Source organism: Artemia sp. Qi Xiang Cuo, chromosome 1, assembly GCF_049724085.1.
Source record: "Artemia sp. Qi Xiang Cuo chromosome 1, ASM4972408v1, whole genome shotgun sequence".
In the NCBI taxonomy this organism is placed as follows: domain Eukaryota; kingdom Metazoa; phylum Arthropoda; class Branchiopoda; order Anostraca; family Artemiidae; genus Artemia; species Artemia sp. Qi Xiang Cuo.
Genome location: NC_142794.1, coordinates 67,510,487 through 67,531,799, shown reverse-complemented (window position 1 = coordinate 67,531,799; position 21,313 = coordinate 67,510,487). Strand labels below are relative to the sequence as shown.

The following is a 21,313-nucleotide window of genomic DNA, read 5'->3' as shown; positions in this document are numbered from 1 at the left end:
ACCAACTTTGGTTTAGGTGTGACCAATCATTTTGGTAGATCATTAGATGGCTAGACTTTGGGACTCTTCGCTTCCGTAGAAGCTGTATCACACGTAGACGCCTAAAATACAAATAGGACAATGACTCTTATTTTATCACGGAGTTTAAATCAGATCCTGGTTCTCAATTGGCATACTTACCACATTAGCTCTCACTTTCTATTGTTTTTAAGATCTAACGATTCGCTGTCGTGAATGTCCTGATGACAAGAATTTAGGAACCTTCCCCCTCTCCGCCACTTACGTTGGTTTTGGTACGAACTGCCAAAATTTAAAACTAGGACATTTCTTCTCACTTTGTGCCAGGTTGGCTCAAATTTGACAAACTTTTCGGGTAGACAGACCTTCCCTCGCAGAAGTTGAAATGAGTTTTGGTCCCTAAAAGACATAATTAAGTCATTTACTGTTACTTGTGACCAAATTCGGTTTAAATCTGATAAACCTCGTCTGATAAATGTCCTGAAAACAAGACTCGTACTTCCCTTTCCCTCCCCTGCGTAGTTTAGATCGAATTTTGCTTTTGAAAACGCATAGAACAGAATCAACTCATGCTTCCCCTTATATTTTGGTAAGATTCGAAAAATATTACTGGTAAATGTCCAAGTGACAAGAATTTAGGAATCCCATCTCCCCACATAGGTCGTGTTGGGCACGAGCTCCTAATCAGCTCACTTGGGACCAATACTTCCCTCCAGTTTATTTAGGATGTGACAACCTATTATAGTAGATGATGCGATCACAAAAATCTAGAGACCCCTATTACCAAAAAGCATAACTTGAACTCTAGCTCCTATTTCCTACAATTTTCGACTGAAATACAATTTTTTTTTTCTAAAAGTTGTTTGATTAACTGAATTTAGTAACCCACTTGTCCCGCAGAGGATTGTATTTATCCCGACACCCAAAAGACCTAACTAACATTTACTCTAGCTTCTTACTAAGTTTCATGGAGAGCCGGTAACCAGTCTTATAGATTTTCTAATGACAAGAATTTGTGGAATCGCCTCCCTCGCTTCCCCTTCACATATTTCAAATCAAATATAGACTTCAAACAGTATAACTAGGACAATTATTCTTAAAACTCACAAAGTTTGGACAAGATCCAACAATATTATCAGTTATTTTCCCTCCTGGCAAAAATTTAAAATCCCCACCTTTTTTTCATCCCCCAGAAAGCCTAGGATGATCTCTGATTCCCACAATGCATGACTATGGTTCTAGCTCTTATTTGCCACCACTTTTGATTGGGATCTAACGATGCATTTATATAGATATCCGGATGATAAGAGACTAGACACCTTTCTCTCTTGGAGGTTGGATTGCGCCCGGACACCCCAAAAGCACAACCAGAACACTAAATTTTGCTTTCTTTCCTAGTTTAAAGGTCGCCAATTTAATTTTGTTGCGGGAGAAATAGTCTATTTTCTCTGTTGGTTTTAAAGAATGTGTGGACCTCAGTCTGGAGTGATGAATATGATTTAACCTTCGAAAAATGTACAAAACTCTCACATGGAACCAAAAAGAATGATTTTCCCCAGTTCTTGAGCCAAAGCCTACAGTATGTGAGTTGAAATGGAGACTTATGATCTGTGTCTGGAGCTTCTTCTATCAACCTTTTGTTTCCTTGAGCCGTAGCTCTGCTTTCGAGTTGAAATAAAATTCAGGTCAAGCAGACGCGCAAGCTGGCACACGTTTCAAAGTCCCAGCTATAGTCAAATCTGGAAGTGCTTAAGATGCGTGACGCTTTTTTTCTTTTTCACAGATAGTCGTATGATGCATGCACTTTTTTTTGTAGTGCTCTCTTGCGTCTTATGTTTTTTTCTATCTTTATTATGTTTCGTTTTTTTTAGATGGCTATATCACGTCGTGTACTTTTATTAATTCTAAGCAAATTGGGTTTAGTTCCACCAGAAGGAAAAGTTCCTGAAAGTTTATTGCTGGCTCATCAAACTATTTGGGCAAATAATGGTGATGCTATTAGCAAGCAGTATGCTGGTACCAACGCTTTAAAGGTAATTTCTTTTCTCGCTTTCTTCCCTTTCCATATTTTTTTTTCTTTGGATGTGCCAGAAGTATGGTTTGATTGAGACGAAGGTCACACAGATAAACCGATAGTTTTTTTTTTTTTTTTTTTTTTTTTTTTTTTTTTTTTTACAGTGATAGGTACCAGATATAATGCACACCAACAACATCAACAAGTTTTAAATATAGCCTGTTATCTATTCATTATTTTTGTAGAAAGACGAGGGAGCTGGGATGTGGCTAAACTAGAAGTCTCGACAGATCGAAAAAATAAATAATTTCTACGCTACAGTTTTGCTTGTTATACCTGTAGTCCAACAGGATTTTTGTCTAGCTCTTTGTTATTTTAAAGAGAGTAGTTAAACGAGGTAAATAGTACTTCCACAGATTTCCTAGAACTGTGAAGTATGCGAAAGTTTGAGCTGATCCTGGACAGTTTTCTAAGCATACCAGACCTTGAAAGTCTGGTATCCTATTGTGTGCAATGCCTTGTTGTCCTACCGTTCCACCGTTAGATCTGAAATGTTATTTGTCTCATGCTAGAGAGGGAATAAATCAATCAAATCTTTCTAAATTTACTTTAACTAACTAACAGTTTTTTTTAATATATATATATATATATATATATATATATATATATATATATATATATATATATATATATATATATATATATATATATATATATATATATATATATATATATATATATATATATATATATATATATATATATATATATATATATATATATATATATATATATATATATATATATATATATATATATATATATATATATATATATATATATATATATATATATAATACCTAGAAAAGTTCAAAATATATATTTGTTCAGTTGTTTAGAGAATGAGTTTGGCCCTCTTAGAACTTGTGAAGGTTTCTTTCCTTATTTACTTTGTGTCTCTTTTATTTGAACAAGGGGTTCAATCGGTTTTATAGAAATCAGGGTAATAGGAAATACAAATCGTAATAGGATTACAGGATCAGAAAATACCTAGAAAAGTTCAAAATCTAGAACATTTAGTAACCGAATTGAAGCTCCCTTTTATTACCCGCCTTTAACGGTCTCGCCCATATTTTCAAGTAACAGTTGGAATCAAGTAGCACTGGCAAAAAGTTACCCATAATAGAGATGCTTGTCTCAGCTCCATTTACAGGCCTCTTATTCATAAATCCTAATGCTCTTCATAACCAAATGGGATCTTTGACAAAGCCATGCCCGAAAAGAGAATAACATCCAAATAAGCGTTATACAAAATGAATTCCCAAATGAAACTTTGATCTGCCATTCAATTTGAGGTAACTCATTCAGTGTGTTTGCGCTGTCGCTAATGAAAAGATGTCTTCTATTTTGGTTTCGTTTTCACGCTCTGTCTTTTGTATTTTTATCTATATATATTTTTTCCTTATTTATATACTGAGGACGGTTGAGTGGAGATCAGGACCAGAATGTTTGCACTCTTTTTCACTGGCGGTCATTTCCCTCCTTATTCTTCGCTATCCTATGTTCTCGTACTGACTTTCCTATTAAAAAGAAGACTGCAAACTCCCCAAAAAAAGTTTAAGAAGTAGAAGATTTCAACTAAATCTATTTTCTCTTTTTCAGGGAGACTACACTCGTACCGGTAAAAGGAAACTTGCTGGTATGATGAAAGATGGTGTCAACTCTGCTAGTCGCTTTTATATCAACCGTTTTCGGGATGCATTTAGACAAGTAGCAATCTCTATTCTAACAGGTATTTCTTCAATTTACATATGCTGTTTGAAAGATTTTGGCCCCAATATTGACAAAACTCAACTTAGATACCATGTTAACCCAATTCGAACTCACTGAACCTAACACGGCAATATCTTAACTGTTTTCACCATTTCTAATCATTAAATCCCACTAATCTCCTCAATGTTTGGGAAGTAAAAATTGGGGGGTAAAAATATGTATGCACGCCTTTAATGCTAAAGAACATTATTGCACGCACTCCAAAGACATCGCATTACGCATTGATAGATTTTGTCCCCTATATTTTTAGAGAGGCTCGAGGCTGGGTTAAAAGGCATTAAAAAAAAAAAAAAAAAAAAAAAAAAAAAAAAAAAAAAAAGCAAAATTTTCGAAAAGACGGGGGATTTAAAAGTTGTATTACTGCACATGGCACAAGGATATGTTTCTGGGTATTAACAACTAAATACATTATCTCCACAACGTAAGTAAAGAAAGGTGTCTTCTTGGAAAATATTAATCTTAGAGCTACACTGCTAGCAAATGACTGGAAAAATATTGGTACTTTATTCTTAAGTTCAATCTTGTGCTTTTTTTTTTGAAAGGATTGGATGTAATTAATGTAATCAATGAATTTAAATTTAATCTTTGATATTTACTTATTAAGCATGCTGTAGGCTACCATTTCGATCTAGAAAATAGTCTCTGCTAAGATTGTAATGAACCAGCCAGCATACATTTTTCAAGCTCTTCAGAGTAATTAATTGCAAGTAAAGAGTCACCCTCGTTCATAGTTGGCATATATATATATATATATATATATATATATATATATATATATATATATATATATATATATATATATATATATATATATATATATATATATATAATATATATAAAATTAAACTAAAATAGTTTTATAAATAAAACTTTTATACAATACAAAAACTCCGTGAGTTAGAGAGTCTAGAAATCCTTTACCGTTCGGACCCCATGTTGTCGGTCAACGCTACCATAGGAGTACAGAGAAGAGAGCATGCTTAAGACTTTAACAATATTCTCAGCTCAGCACAGACCTAACAAGGCATCATTCGGGACATCCCATTTGACACCCATTTATAACTTGGCAATACATGCCTTTAAATGATTTTGTTCAAAATGGCTAATTATTCATTGTCTGTACTATTTTGATTGTATTCATAATATAACAACGTGTAGTGTGAATCTGAATGAAATTTGAATCTTGAACAACTTTTTTAAATGACTTATTATGCTTATTGTTGGTAACAATCTAGTATACGGCCTCTTTTGTACAGCCTCTTTTGAACTAAACACTATGACGACGAAAGAATAGTACCATTCGAATCCCAATTAAACACAGCTTCCAGATATTATGATTGCTACTATAATTATTGCGTTGATTTTTTGTAGATTTTTTATTTAGTTGGAATTATTTTGCGTTGTGAATCCACTGTGGATGAGAAATAAGTAGAATAAATAGTGCCAGAATGGATAAACTTTTAAATATAGTCTAGGGCTATTGTTACAATAACAACCATTCGATTTGGAAACAGTATTGAATGGGGAATGGAATGACACTACTTTTTAGTTATGATAATGTTTAGTTCAGAACGGGTAATGCAAAAACCTTATCGTTTGTCGGTAGTTTTGCATGATTCTTGAAAAATGTCCTTCTTAAAGTTTTATTGGAATCTCGCTTGAAACAGATCGATGGAGTAATTACATATTAAACAATAATTGGATTCTCGCTTGAAAACAGTAATTACATTTAGAATTGGTAATGTTTTACCCCACTCAAATCCGCTCATCTCTATAGAATCCTTGATCTGTTCTGGGTTTTGCGTATAGCATTCATCATTCACTGAACCATAGGCTTTCGGCTGTCTATGTAGGTTCTCCGTTGCATCACCTGTAATATCGGGAGTGACAAATTTACGAAAATGTAGGTGGGGTGGTGTAAGGATTTTTTTTCGATATGTAATGAAGATACAAAAAAAGTTGTATCATTCAAAATCTGGAGGGAAGGGTATTTTTTGTTCGATTTTACATTTAAAATTTGATTGTTTCGACACGAAACACTTGCAAAGAGTTTTTTTCTTGGCTGCCATAAACGCTATGCAGACTGGACCTAGAGCGGTCTTCTCTACCCAGTAAATAAAGTAAAAAAAAATGATTTAAAAACATTGGTTGCATCGATTCGGGACTCAAGAATGTAAAAAAAAATAAATGAAAACAATTTGGTTGTATGGATTCATAACACCAAAAAATAAGCCCAAATTTCTTTTTGTCTGATTGTATCGCTGCTTACAGGACATAAATACAAGGTAAAGCAAGCCTAAGAGGGCATTGTGTAAAAAATAAATGATTTGTGTACATGTGAAGCTAAGAGAGGAAAGGAAATAATAAAAGAAAAATAAAATCAAAAAAGGACGAGAAACCTCTTTGATTTCTGTATCCCTAAAAACCTACTGATTATTTTTCTTCGATAGCTTCAAATTTTTCAGGGTTAGTAGACTGAGTCAAGATGACCAGTGGCGAAATTTTATCAAAATCCTGGGGGTGGGGGTAAAGTTGGAGCCAATTTTCCTAAACTAAGTGAAAATGACAGTGAAAACTGAGACAAATGAGCCATATAGTAGCAAAAAAGGTAAAAAACGTTTGGTCGCCTGCGAGTCCAGCCGACTTGTCGGTCCAGCAATTTTTAATTAATTATGTGTTAGTGTAACTGTTTGAGCTCTGTAATTTGGGTCGCCTGTCTGTGACTCTAGGTGGGTGGGCCCTACTAGGCTTAGGTCGCTTGTTCGTCTGCTAGTCCAGGTGACTTGTCCGTCGACCAATTTTTACTTAATTTATGTTAGTGTAACTGTCTGAGAACTGTAAATTGCGTCGCCTGCCTTTGACTCTAGACGGGTAGTCTCCGTTAGGTAGAGCTTTAAAATCTGAATGAAATTTGATGCATATATATTCAAAATTATACACATTTCATTATTATTTGACCTTCTAGCTGCTTCCGAAGTTCCCTTAGAGATTGAGTCAACTTTGACAAAAATTGATCGGCGAAATCCCGCTTTTCTTTCTGGAATCTTATCTGGATGTTATAGATCTTCTTTCTGAGCTTTTAGAATATGGTACTTTATTTACAAAGCGCTCGAGCCTCTCTAAAAACTTAATGCATAAACGTAACACAAAATGAAGGACAATCCTACCAATAATTCAACTGAAGTAAAATCCATCCACCGATCTTTTACCAAGAATCGCTGGCATTAAACAGATAAAAAAAAACCGAAGCTCTGTTTTACATGCTTCAAGCATATAATATTTTTTAGACTTTTAAGTATTTGTGAAGTTTCCTCTCTTCGAGGACAGCTTAGCAAATAATTTTCCCCAATTGTCTCTGAAGTCTAAAATCGACTGATACGAATATAAGGTATGACGAGGACGATATCTGAAATTGCGATTTTGAAGGCTTCTGTCTTGGATTCCCTTAATGGTCTCTCCGACAAAGCTTAAGACTTGGGAGGCAATTCATTTTAAATAAGAAACTAAGAGTATTTAACCTGGTGCTACTAAGAAAATAAAACCAAAGAAAACTCTAAATTTTAAAGAAGTGTCAAAATTACTTTGGATGTTGAATAAGTAGTTAAGTATTTGCAAAAATTTGCTAATAGAAAATTCACTCTAAACTTTCTCATCCTCTGACCGCAGATACGTTGTTAGATACCGTTATTATCATATACATTTTTTAAGTTATTACTCAATATATTCTGCCAATTCTAAAGAAGTACGAGCATTTGACATTTTCAGAAATAGTTAGATTCCTTTATTCTCTCCCCCCCCCCCCCTAGATTCAGTACACTTCATTGATTCGTCTGATTTGTATTCCTGCATTCTATTTGGTCGCCATAATAATTGAGAATAATTAGGATGTAATTTTTTCAAAACATATTATATCCTCTTATCTCGCACAAATGGCCTGATCAGGAATGTTTTTATGTTAGAATTACTTTACCCATATCTTTTATATATGAAATTACCTTCCTTATACAAACAACAGTTAAAAAAAGACATAAATTCATTTTAATTTATTCTCCACTCTTTAATAGCTGAGTCGATTAGCTTAACGCTTTTTTGAAAAACTGCAACAAAATTGGTAAAAATTAGGATGTTCAAAGTTAGTTGGTCAATATTGATTTTCATTTTTCAGGTGAGAGCATCCCAAACGAACTCTTAGTCTCTTTAACCAATGAAAAGACTCTTGTTCAAGATGAGCCTGACATCACAGTCACTGCTGAAAGAGTCAAACAGGTAATAGAGGACTGCAGAAATCTTCTTCTATCGGATAGTGAGGTGGCGGTTGGATCTTGGGGGGTAATCGATTCACATCCGGCATCTGGTGATCCAACTCAAACTGATATGGACTTGATACTTATTATTACCCAGGAAATGCTTTATGTCATCGAGTAAGTGGCCTGCTGAATATTAAAGTATCATGTGTAGCATGGATATCAAGTATGTCTTAATGGGTACCTCGATATACCTCTTCTTTTCTTCCTTTCGACCAGCCTCTCCCCTCTCTCTCTCTCTCTTTAGTTCTATTATTCTGTCATTTTTTCTCTTTTTTTATTTTTAAATGATATTTATCAATATTTATGAAATATGCCTTTTGGGACAGGCGGTGAACTAAGCATGCTCGATTCCTCACCCTTAATTTGATCAAGAGAAAAATGTTTTAAACCTAAAAGTCTTTTAAAACCTTATAAAAATTCTTTTAGACGATTTTGGTACTCATACAGTTTGTTATAACGAACTACAGGTAAACAGTGAACTCTGCTAATAATAACCAAAAAACTAAAAATTTAATTTTGTCAACAATATATACACAAAAGAATCTGTGTTTTGGGGTCAGTCCAAATACGTAAGACTTAAATACGATTAAAGTAAACTATACAAAATTATTAGCTTGAGAAAAACGTAAATGAACAAGCAACGAACAAGTTACTTCGTTTGTTACATATATTTATTACTAATAAAAACGTTCGTGAATAAAATTAAACGACTTTCGAGAAAGTCATTTAACCAATTAAAATTAAAATTAATATGCAAATTTCGTTTTAGTTAGTCATGTACGGTGAGCAAAAATTAGCCTTTAGAGAATTTGTGGAGGCGGTCGTATTGGTACGGGGCAGTCCCACTGTATCAGGAGGCTGTCTAAACGTCCAATTATGACAATTCGAGTGAACGACTGACAATAAACGACTTTCGAGAAAGTCATTTAACCAATTAAAATTAAAATTAATATGCAAATTTCGTTTTATTTAGTCATGTACGGTGAGCAAAAATTAGCCTTTAGAGAATTTGTGGAGGCGGTCGTATTGGTACGGGGCAGTCCCACTGTATCAGGAGGCTGTCTAAACGTCCAATTATGACAATTCCATAGCTCCATTGTTATATGCTGTGATTTTTGTAATTTTAAGTTTGACTTGGTTAATCGTTTCATTTTCTGTTCTATTTAGGACTCATTTATTCATCGACAGTAGCAACTTTTATTTTATGTTTGACGTGATTTATTTAATGTTCTATTCGTTTTAGATTTCATTTATTCATTCACAGTAACTTATGTTTGTTTTATGTCCAGTTCCAATTCCAAAAATGTCTTTCCGCCCTTTTTCACATTGTTTGCCCTTTCGTGACCCAAAAAAAGACAAGTTTTTAAATTCCAGGTTCATTCACGGAAGTGAGGAGGCCACATAAAATTGAGAATAAAACACGTGAAATTGATCTCTCGGGAAATTTTTTTAGAAAATAATAAACTTCAAAACACAATTAACGAATATGAGACACTGACAAGCTGCGGTCAATGGTATTGCCAGCAGAATCAAGTTTGTTAGCTATGAAAGACTTCCATGCAATCTGGTTTATTATTTGACTTTGAGGTTTTAGTTTTGCTGTTAACTATTGTTTAATTTTTCTTTTTTTTTCATCGGTATTACTTTGGAAACGAACTATTAAAAAATAAAAAAAATAAAAAAACAGAATGACTTAAGAATGGAAGGGCTTACTGATGTGCCTTCCTTCTAAACAACAAGATCAAGTTCAAGTCAAATATTTTGAAAGGCGATTGGTATATATAACACCTGCAATAACCAACTAACTATTTGTTGCATTCAAAACGATTTCAGTAAAGCACTTTAGTGAGAGTAATTTCTGTAAAACTTTAGCATAAAGGGCGGGGACAGTCTTCCTCACACACTGAATAGTTCTGCTTGTTTTATGTTTCGACGTTGCACTTCACCTACATTAGAAACAACTTTCTGTTATTTTTCATTTATATATTAGTACTTGTTATATATTTTACTTAACTGATAAGAAAGCGTGGTTCTGTGTGCCTATTTTTTTGTGCATTGAGCTTTGGTAGTGCTATCAGGAAGCACTAAAGAATGGGGGACGTAAGACCGAAAGGCTATAAATCACAGGCTGTATACAGACTGTGTTTGGTAGGCAAACGTGGTATTTAGTTATCTTGCATTCCCCCCCCCCCTTCCTCTCCTAAAACATTCTTATGACTCATCAAGTGATCGTGAAGAGCTGGCAAACCCCCTCTTCCCCTTATAAGCAAAAATTCTTTTTAAGACCCATGCACCTCCCCCTCCCCCCGAAAAATCTGGATTTTGATGTTGTATCATTACAAAGATATCCGAGCAACACCAGACAGTTTTGTCATGATATTTCTGAACTATATTTCTTAACATAATGTTTTCCTCTACGTGCGTAACTATGCAGTGAGAATATAAGCTATTGAAAGACGTTGCTTTTTTGTAGGGTTAATAACTTTATATACTTTATGCGTACGTGTGTATATGCATATATATGTATAGTACCGGGAGCCCGAGCTTCGCCTAGGCCCCGGCACTTGTGACGCGGCAGGCGTGTATTTTATGATTCTCTGATAATTTATTACCATAATCTAAGAAATTATGGCATGTCTAGCCACAGATTTCGTTTGTGTTTTATTTTTGTGTATCATTGGATCAGAAATTTTTCGATGTCTCTTGCTTTAGCTGTTCGGGTTCATTCAAAATCGTTTTCAAGAAAAAAAAATCATACATACATACATAAATAAATAAATACACTGTTGCTTGATTAAGGGAGTATATATATTAGATGTTCTTTAATTTTCAGTCATGAGGTATCAAACAAGCAATTTCAATGAGTTAAGCAATTCTTGCGTGAATTAAATTCCCCCTTCCTGTTAAAGCATCAAAGAATCATCTATTTTTATAGGATTGTTTTTTATGTGGGACTCGTTGAGAGTCTCACTGTCGCTTTTCTTCTATCTGCCAATTACATTTAATGTATTTGTTGTGATGCTGGTTGTCACATGTCTTCTAGCTGCAGATTTGTTTTGCTCTTCATGTTCGTGTATCATTGCATCAGAAATATTTCGATATCTTTTGCTTTAGCTGTTCGGGTTCATTCAAAATCGTCTTCAAGAGAAAAAAAATCATGCATACATACATAAATAAATAAATACACTGTTGCTCGATTAAAGGGACTATATATATATTTGTTATTTTTTAGTTTGAAGTCATGAGGTGTCGAACAAGCCATTTCAATTGAGTTAAGCAATTCTGGCGTGAATTAAATTCCTCCTTCCTGCTAAAGCATCAACGAATCATCTATTTTATAGGGTGTGTTCTTTTTTGTGGGACTCGTTGAGATTCTCACTGTTGCTTTTCTTCTATCCGCCGATTCCATTTACGATTCGATGTATTAGTTATGATGCTGGTTGTCACATGTCTTCTGGCTTCAAATCTTGTTTGCGCTTCATTTTCGGTCTTCACTACCTCCGACGTTTTCCCATGCCTTTTACTTTAGCTGTTTGGTTTCAGTCAAAATCATATGTAATTTCGAATGACGTCACAGATACCAAAAAAACTTATTTCCCAGCTTTTCCCCAGTCGTTATATTTCTGCTTTAATTGCGTTGTTATACAATTCAGTAACAATCAGGAATGAGCCAATGCCTATGCCCTCCGAAATATCTAAAATAGGCATTGGCATAATCAACGTTTTATTCTTTAGTTTCAAATCATACGGTGGCAAATCAGCTATTTTAGTTGAACTTAAAAATTCGGTTGTGAATTCAATTCTTTCTTCATGTTTATGCTTTACAGTTGCTAAAATAGCACTTTCTTTATTTAGTTGTAATTGTGAAATATTTAAATTACCCAATAGCCTAGTTATTGTGCTGTTCTTTAGTTTTAAGCTACATTTTCCTTTGCAATTCAATGTGATTTCTGCTGTTCCTTTTTCCATTCCTTTTCTTTAGCTGTTCAGAGTAATTTGTCATCTTGTGTAGTTTTGCAGCGTCATATATACTAAAAACGATACCACCACTTCTGGGCGGAAAATAATGTAATTTATTGTCTTGAAATCTATAAGTATGACGTCACTGACATGATTTTCTTTTTTTTTTAAATTAAAGTCTAAACAACTTTTTGAAACTCGTGACCTATCTAAATCGTTTTTTTCTGGCCAAAAAATGCCAGGGTGCCAATTTTCAGAAAAAATGAGCCGTTTTCACGAAAATTTGCACATACCTACACACATACACGGTTGCTTGTTTAAAGAGAGTATACATATATATATATATATATATATATATATATATATATATATATATATATATATTCTATATATATATATATATATATATATATATATATATATATATATATATATATATATATATATATATATATATATATATATATATATATATATATATATAAATTTATATATATATATATATATATATATATATATATATATATATATATATATATATATATATATATATATATATATATTTATATATATCTGACTAACTTTACATGTGTGATCAGTAATTAATTTTAGTAACCTTATATCCTATATTTTCTCAACAGTTATGATGATGAAGATGATGAGTTAGAGAGATACTATCCAATTCTATTTGGTAACATAGAAACAATCGAATTTGGCCCAGATGTACAAGGCAGTATTTCTTTAAACTTTTTGCGTGGTTCCAGTCAGCGATCTCGTACTCAGTCCAGTGCAGTTCATCATTTAAAGATCTCGTATAAAGTTGGAAACAAATCAGGTTACTTAGTTCAGTGTCGTTCTACCCGTCTTAGGTTTTTTAACAATATGGCCATTCCTATCAAAAGTGATGAAGAAATTGTTGGTAAATATATAAATCATTACATTACAGACTATTTGATGTTTTGTATTCTTTTGTGTCTTTTGTTTAGATCAGAAAGAGCGTGGATCAAGCCACTATCTCATTGGACTTTTAGAATAGCATGCATTGTTACTTTATCTATTAATTATTTTCAATGTGAGTTTGAATTGTGTTTTATCAGTGCATTTATTATTTGTTGATGGCTTATCTTAAGAATTCTCTAAGCAGAATTCATAAATTGGAAATATGACGTCAACTGTTAATATTAACAATAATTCACATTATTGTTGTCCAAGGTTTTTTGGATACTAAGTTTAAGGGATTTCCTATTTCTTAGTATTTAATATATAGTTTCAATAAGTAAATATGAATATCATCAACTTTCGATGGTGTTATTTATTCAATAGTGTCATGCAGAAAAATGTTCTAAACTGTGAAAGGACATGTCTCCACTAGTCTTCATTTTGTCGCTCAATAACTCTTAGTTCAACCAGTAGTCCTTAGAAACCCCTTGATTCATAGGTTGGGATTACGAAAGATCTATTTAAAAAAGAGGAATTTAGAACAGGGGAATCTACCTTTTTTAGACTTAAAACTGTCTATATGAAAGGTAGTACCTTTTTGTGAAGCAGGCTATTGATATTGAAAATATTTTTTCTCTGGTATCTTCATTTAAAGAAAAATAAACTTGCCATAGATTTACAAAAATATTTTTTTTGTAACTCCACGGTAAAATATTGAAAAATAAATCCTTGCCTAATAAGTCATGTTAATGTGGAAACAGAGCAAACCGTCTCCCCATTTAGCCTTCTCAGCAGCCCTAACTTGCTCGCCGAAACATGCTTTTTACTTAGACATTTTGAGGGAGTTTGGTCCTCTTTATTTTGAATTCTTGATATCTGTTGTAAAGACAAATAGGATTCCTTTGTCTCTTTTTTTATTTCTTGCATGTTCATTCTTATATTGACGCTTGTTTTTAACTTGTTTCTTTTATTCTTAATAGTTTTGACTCTTTTTATGCTTATGATTCATGTTTCGATTCTAATATTATTTCACTTTAAACGTGATTTTTAGCTTGAATGCATTTTTAAACGATGGATTTTCAGCTGTCACTAAACGATGGATTTTTAGCTTGTGACAGTCGTTCATTAATGAAGTTTTATTATTCTTATCTTAGGATCACTGAATGCACTTTACTTCTATGTAAGGGAAACTCTAGGTTATAAAAATAGTGAAAGTTTTTACTCGCCGGCCAAGTCCAGAAAAGTTTAAAAAAAAGAAAATCGTCACTGGTTTCGATTCTAATGCACGGATAGACGAATTTAAAAAAGAAGCCGAATTGAAAAAAATACATTTACACTTTTTGGCTGAGTGATGCCGAAGAAGGAGCTAACCTGACCATTACCATGGTTGCACTAGCTCCTCCCTTTCCCCAAATCTTCCAGAACATGAAAATGGGTGCAGCTTTTGGTTGGACAGTTTTCAAAAAATAGCACAGCTAGTGTATTGGAAACGTATAGAAAAATCGTAGTCGTTCAACCAATTCTTTTTTACTCAAATTCTATTTTCTAAGTAAAATCAAAGACAAGTTTTCTTAGCTGAAGTAAAGAGCAATTCAAGCTATAAATATATAGAAATTGCCCGAATTTTTTTTTCAGAAATCGCCCCTTAAAGCTTTTATATTCGTGCATGGCCTAGTGCGCTAAAAGGAGATTTTTCTTTCTTCTTTTTTTTACTGATATCTTTTGACTGAATTCTTGTATATGTACCTTATTACGGTGATTTAGCGCATGACAATTGTCAAAGTTTTGTTTCAGTTTTCAGAATGAAACGTTTTTTTCGCATTCTGAAAATAAAAACTAAACAAAAAAATTATAATTTGGAATGTATTTGTTAAAAGACTTTGTGTACAAAGCATCTAATTGGATTTAAATCAAAATGACCTATATGATACAATTTTGATAATTTCCAAAGACATGAAAATTCTAATTTACATGTGTCGTATGTTTTAAATATAGTGTGCAGTCTGTGACAGTACCGATTTGTGAAATCGGCTGAACGGATGCACTATTTCGGTACATTTTCAACAGACTAGCTATACTATGCTCAAAAATTCTGGCTTAGGACTCTGCCCGTTTTTTTCCATTATGCTGTAATGGGGGAAGGGTATATCAATGGTAATGGTCATATTTAGTTTCTCTATATGTATATATGTATTATATATACATATAATTAAATATATTTAACTTATTTTGTTTTTTAGTTAGGAAGAGGCTGCCTCTTTCCCTCTTCCCCCTCTACTCCCTTCTGGTTATGACGTTACTCTAGCTGCTTAAAAAGGAGGTGGGAAAATTTTAGGATTTTTGCTATATTAGGATCAATTTCGTGGCATTTAGCCGTTTTCGAAAAAAAAAAAAATTAAATTAGCTGCATTATGTCTTTTTATAGTTTTATTTTTATTTTCAAACCTTTTAGAATCTCTACGCGCGATATGTGAAACTATAGTAATGACACTGGAAGTGCATGGTTACACAGTTCCTGTCTTTTATGGTCCTATAGTCAAGCGAAAAGGCTCAGTTCCTATTGCAACCGGTATTCCCTTGGCTGCGTCGACTGGTGGAGAACGTAGTCGTAGCGTTTTATCTCAACTGGGCTTTAACCTTTCGGCTGATACGGCGGCAATTGTGGATGCAGGTAATCATGTAAGGATTAAGTTTCAAGAACCCTGGGTTCCTCTCTTTTCTCTTTTTTGGAACGATATTATTACAGATATTTCTAACTTTCTGAAAATGCTCAACAAGCGAGAACATGGAAAACTATTCTCTCTCTTTCTCTTTCCCATTCTATCTACCCCTCTTTTAGACTATCTTAATAATTTATTAATTATTATTATGTTTTATCTTATTAATTTTAATTTATGTGGTGCAACATTGAGCCAAGGGACGTATGGAAGGGAGATGGGGGGGGGGGGGTATACGCTAGTTTTGTGCTTGAAGTCAGGTACCGGTTTAAGTTTTGTGGAAGCGGAAAAGGGGTTACAATAATTCATGATTGTCAAGACATCTTTCAGCAAAGTTTGTCGGTTTTCACCAAGTCAATAGAAAGTAATAGCCGAAGTCTTAATCCGTCCCTCTTTTAGTCTCATTAGTTGTATGATTTCCCTATAAAACTATCTACTTTTCAGATAATTCCTCCATATTTGGATTCTTCTATGTAGCGGAACATCGTTTACTGTCTGACTAAACACGATAAAAACTTGAATCATCCATTTTGTTTTAGTTGACGAATAATATATTAGAATGTAGCTGGAATAAGCAGCTGGAATAGCGGAAATGAGAGGAAGATATAATCCATGACATTATTTTCGTAATCCCCCCGTCATCCCCTCCTCTATCCATGAGTGATTCCCTCCATTACTTTTGCCTAAGTAATTTTGAAATAGTTGTAAAAGCTTTCTAGTTTCTTTTAGCTTTTATTTTTGAACTTCAAATGAACCAGAAATAAGAATGGTTAGACCGACATACTATACCGAGCACATTTTTATTAAAAAAAATATTTTTCATTTTTATATCAGTTTAATATAATATAATACATATTACAAACAAATCCAAATATACGGTCATAATTTTTCTGGCAGATCTCTTTGAATAAATCTCAGACTGTTTTTACATAGTTTGAACTGGAATAGATAACACTGAAATCTTGCATAAAATCGTTCTGTTTTAGCAGATGACTAAATAGCTGCAATGAAGCCAAACTGAGTGGATGATATAATCCATGATCTTTTTTGTACTCCCCCCTTTGTCACCTCCAACAGGACGTGACAACGTTGTAAACCTAATGCGTTTTATTAAAAATGCATTTACTGATTTTTTACTGGTTTCATGTAATAGTATGCATATTATTACAAACGTAACTATGTCGCCACAATTTCTCTGCATCTCAGATTGGTTTCACTGCATATTGAAGAAAGATAGTGTCTTTAGAGATAACTGAAATTGAGCATAGAATATAATTTTGCTAATTTTCAAGGGCTCCTCGCTGGATCCAAGGTATTAATGAGCACAACTTATCATATTTTAAATTTGGATCAATCAAATATAACTTCTGTCCCTAGAGACTTATGTGTTCCCTTTAGACATATATATATATATATATGTCCTTTAGACATATATATATATATATATATATATATATATATATATATATATATATATATATATATATATATATATATATATATATATATATATATATATATATATATATATATATATATATATATATATATATATATATATATATATATATATATCAAAACAATTTGTCGCTTCGGTTTTTCTAAGAATGAAAAAGAGGGTAATACCATTTTTTCGAAAGTGTTGCCACGCTGAACCGTAAAAATGAATAAACTAAAGTAATTAGTTATAATGATAATGCTTTTGATCTATATACAATCAAGCGTGATTTTGACGCCTGATTTTCAGCCATTTTTTTTTTAATTTGATGCCCTCTATTACCAAAAAACTGTAACAGTATATGGAGGTCTTTTTCTTCAAAAATTGAATTCCAAATTTCTTCTGCATTTTTAGATGTATATAATGTAAATTTTCTCACAACCAATTAAAACAATCAGATCTCATTTTCTGTGTCCTTGTGTCCCGTGTTCTGTGTCTTGGTTTCACTGTCCATTGACCTTTAAAGATTTTTAAGATCTTCTCCAAACTTCCTAATATTTTTGAGTTCCCTTTTTCTCTTGGCTGAATTGGCGTAACACAAAGATTTTTAATATGCATCACTGGAGAACCAAAGTGGGCAGTGGCCATTACAGGGGCTAAATTTTTCGTATTAGTGGTAATTTCGAAAAAGAAAGCGCGAATATTATAAAGAACTATACAAAAATGCCAATATTTATAATTTTATAATTTATATATTTAATTTATAATTATAATTTTCTATATTTAATTTATAATATAAAGAACTATAAATATTATAAATTAATATTTATAATTTTTTAGGGGAGGTCTGGACTTAAAGTGCCGAATTTCCGACGGGCTTCTTCAAACAAATCTCAGATTTTTTTCGTATTGTATTGAAGAAGGATAATGTCACCAGGACTACCAGAAATTCAGCATAAAATGCAACCTTGCTCATTTTAAAGAGGTTTCTTTGCAGGATCTAAGGCACTGATGAACGTGACTCACCAACTTGCCAGGCTTAGCCCAAGTAGCATTCGACGACATCTACAGTCTCCTAGATCTGATTCTGGAAGATGTGCTTCTGCTATGTCACATGGAACACAGGTAAAGGTTACTGCACCCTAGGGGCAATTAAAACCATTAGCTAATTTTAATATTTTTTAAAATCATTTTTGTTTAGTCACTTTATGTTTTGCTGCTCTCACCCTAATTTTTTTTCTAAAAATTTGTACAAAATTTTGCTTGAATTTAACAACTTTTAACCGACTTTCACATACATTTCCAGTGACATAACCATGCCTAGACATATACGTCTGGCCTTGCAATTTCTTAAGCATGAAAATTCAGCCATACAAACATGTGAACGCCACTCTTAAGCACAAATATTAACATAGTGCAATAGAGACTTACTGATTGGTTGAAGTTCAAATCCTAGACATAGATTTCTAAACTCTAGAACTGGATGCTTTGCTCCAATTCGTTGCAGCCAAGTACAGACTTGTACACGTGAACCGGAACTAAGTAGGCAGACACGTGTTTAGACATTCAAGTCTAACTGGACACGTGGCTAAACAACGCTTTAAAGAGATTCGATTCCTCAAAAATGTTTTGAGGGTTTCAACGTCGGCTGACCGTCTTGAAGACAAAAGGCCCATTAATGAATTCCCCGAGGGGATTGGCCACCAATGAGAGCTATTGGGAATCTGTAGTTTGCCTACGATATTTGACTGAAAAGAGACTGGAATCTTACGTCTCCATTGTCGGCAAGTTTCTAATCAAAACAGGTAGTGCCACTGGGAACTACTGAAGCTACCGAATTACTCAAATAATATTTCCTTCGAGCTGATATGTAATGTTTTCCTGTCATGCATGCTAGAACTTTTTTAGGGACTGCCATTTCCTGAAGTTTAAAAAGAAAATCTGGCTCAGTTTAATGAAAAAAAAAAAAAAAAAAAAAATCACGCTTCCTAATGATCTCTATCTCCGGCACGAAACGTGAGAAGTTAAATGTTTTTTCTAAGATTTATGGGAAAGCAGATGTCAGCTTCTAGATTTCCTGTCGTTTATTTGGGTCTTATCCAAGCTCTACAAGTTATGACAGGACCGCTCAGTCAATTCTAAATAGTTTGGCCACTCAAAGTAAAAAATTTATAATGGACGAGAGGGTGACCCTTTATGATGTCTAATCCCCCTGAGACACTCTCTTGAATGTCTGGGAAGCTTTTGCAACCCTAATGTCAATTATGTACCATACATTTCTGGCTATTATTAAAATAATTTTTTTTACTTTGATTTAGTGTTTCTACCCCATCGCTTTCAAAGGATCTAGTGTTAGACCTTCCGTAGCGTCCCTTTGTTAAATGTATTAGGCTGTCCTTTTTTCGTAAAAGTGTGTTCAAAGTCAAAGTCACATTAGAACTGAAAATCTTCAAATTCAGTCACTGGTTATGTTATCAAAGTGTTAAGGTAATGCATCTTATTATGATGAAAATTGAGCATCTTTCTCCAAGGCTTGAAAGCAATTTCTATTAGCCTTCCAAAAGCTTTCCAAAAGTTGTACTAGGAGTAGAACTCTGCAAATTCGGGCACCAGTTGCAACATCAGAGTTTAAAGTAACCGAAATCTTATAATAATGAAAATGAAATTCCTTTCGAAAAACTTAAAAGCCAATAGGCTAAATTAAAATCTTGAAACATTAGAACTATACTAAGGGTGAAGCTCTGGAATTTGTATCACGTGTTTTAATATCTAAATTTTATATTACGAAAACTATCAAATTGAAACGAAACACGTTTCCAAAATTTCTATGGAGCGATGGCTCTTGTGCAGGGGTGGATCCAGATTTTTTTTTGGGGGGGGGGGCACAATTTAGGTTGATCCAATAAACTTGCGTTAGGAGCAAGTTTAATTAACGCAAACTTGCGTTAATTAAGTAAATTACACTACTTTAAACTACGTTAGGGGGGCCCCCTCGCTCCCCTCCCCCTGGATCTGCCACTGCTCTTTTGTAGCTAATAATAATAACAATAGTATACCATTGATCCAAGGTAAACAACCAGAAAAAGTGGCACATCGAACTATAAAAAGAAAATGAGACCAGGACAGTACCTCATGTAGCAAAGACAGTTTTGGTGTTACATCCGGTGGCAAATAAAGTAAAACCCTCGGATATCGAAAAAAAAGCTGAACAGAAACCTCAGATATAATTTGTGAGTAAGAAAAACGAACAAATAAGAATTTTTACTCTGTTCAGATTCAGAGAGTTCATATCGTATTCTATTTTATTCTATTCCTATTCTGTTCATATTCCATTCAGAGAGTTTATGTTCTATTTTAAAGGTCATAAAAGCTATAAGTCTTTCCGTTATGCAGTCAATTAGGGTACGCTTGCCATTCGCAAGCTGTTTGTTTTACTTCTCATCTTATAATATTGGAAATGAAACACTTCGTCAAAAGCTAGGAGTAGTAGTGCTTCTGTAGTTTATAGAAGAAGTAGTTATAAAAGAAGTTGTAGTTTATAGAAGAAATGCTTCTGTAGTTATGTATTTCTAGAAGATACACGGCTCTACTATCTAGGTTTGTCGGGGCAAAGGTTATAATCGCTAAGGGATAGTTTTTCCCCAACATTTGCTTTTCACGACATGAAAGTAACATCATGTAGGCCTATTCCAAAAAGTAAAAAAATTTTGGATCTTCCATGTAGTATAATTTGTTCAGCTCTTTCGAATGGTGTATAATTTGTAGTTTTTGCGTCCCTCTGTTGCCTAGTAACAGCAAATTCGGCTTTATTCTAACGACACATTAACAATTTGTTTTATAGCGAAATTAGGCTATCCCGCGATTTTTTCAATGAAAAAAATGTTATTTGAACAAAATAATTGAATAATAAGGGAAATTTGTAGCGAAAATGTGGTCGACACTGCGGTGCACTGACGCATATTTTGGGCAATTATTTCCATTACTGTTATTGCTAAATTTGTAATTTTTTTAGCTACTTGTTTCGTGCTGGAAATACCACTAAATTGAGCTTCAACCGCAATCTTCTATCATTTTTTTTTCAATTCAC

At 33.3% G+C, this 21,313-nt stretch overlaps 1 protein-coding gene across 6 annotated transcripts in view; it reads left to right on the top strand.

Annotated features, from left to right (window-relative positions):
- The window catches only part of sp3 (phosphatidylinositide phosphatase spermathreecae), a 124,578-nt gene that overhangs the window by 93,804 nt on the left and 9,461 nt on the right, over positions 1-21,313 (top strand). For all 6 annotated transcript variants that reach the window (XM_089086140.1, XM_089086134.1, XM_089086165.1 and 3 more), the window contains 6 exons: positions 1,890-2,051; positions 3,695-3,824; positions 8,031-8,286; positions 12,774-13,051; positions 15,524-15,742; positions 18,224-18,351. In XM_089086140.1, the coding sequence (XP_088942266.1) occupies positions 1,890-2,051; positions 3,695-3,824; positions 8,031-8,286; positions 12,774-13,051; positions 15,524-15,742; positions 18,224-18,351 (1,173 nt within the window). The remainder of the gene's footprint in view (positions 1-1,889; positions 2,052-3,694; positions 3,825-8,030; positions 8,287-12,773; positions 13,052-15,523; positions 15,743-18,223; positions 18,352-21,313) is intronic.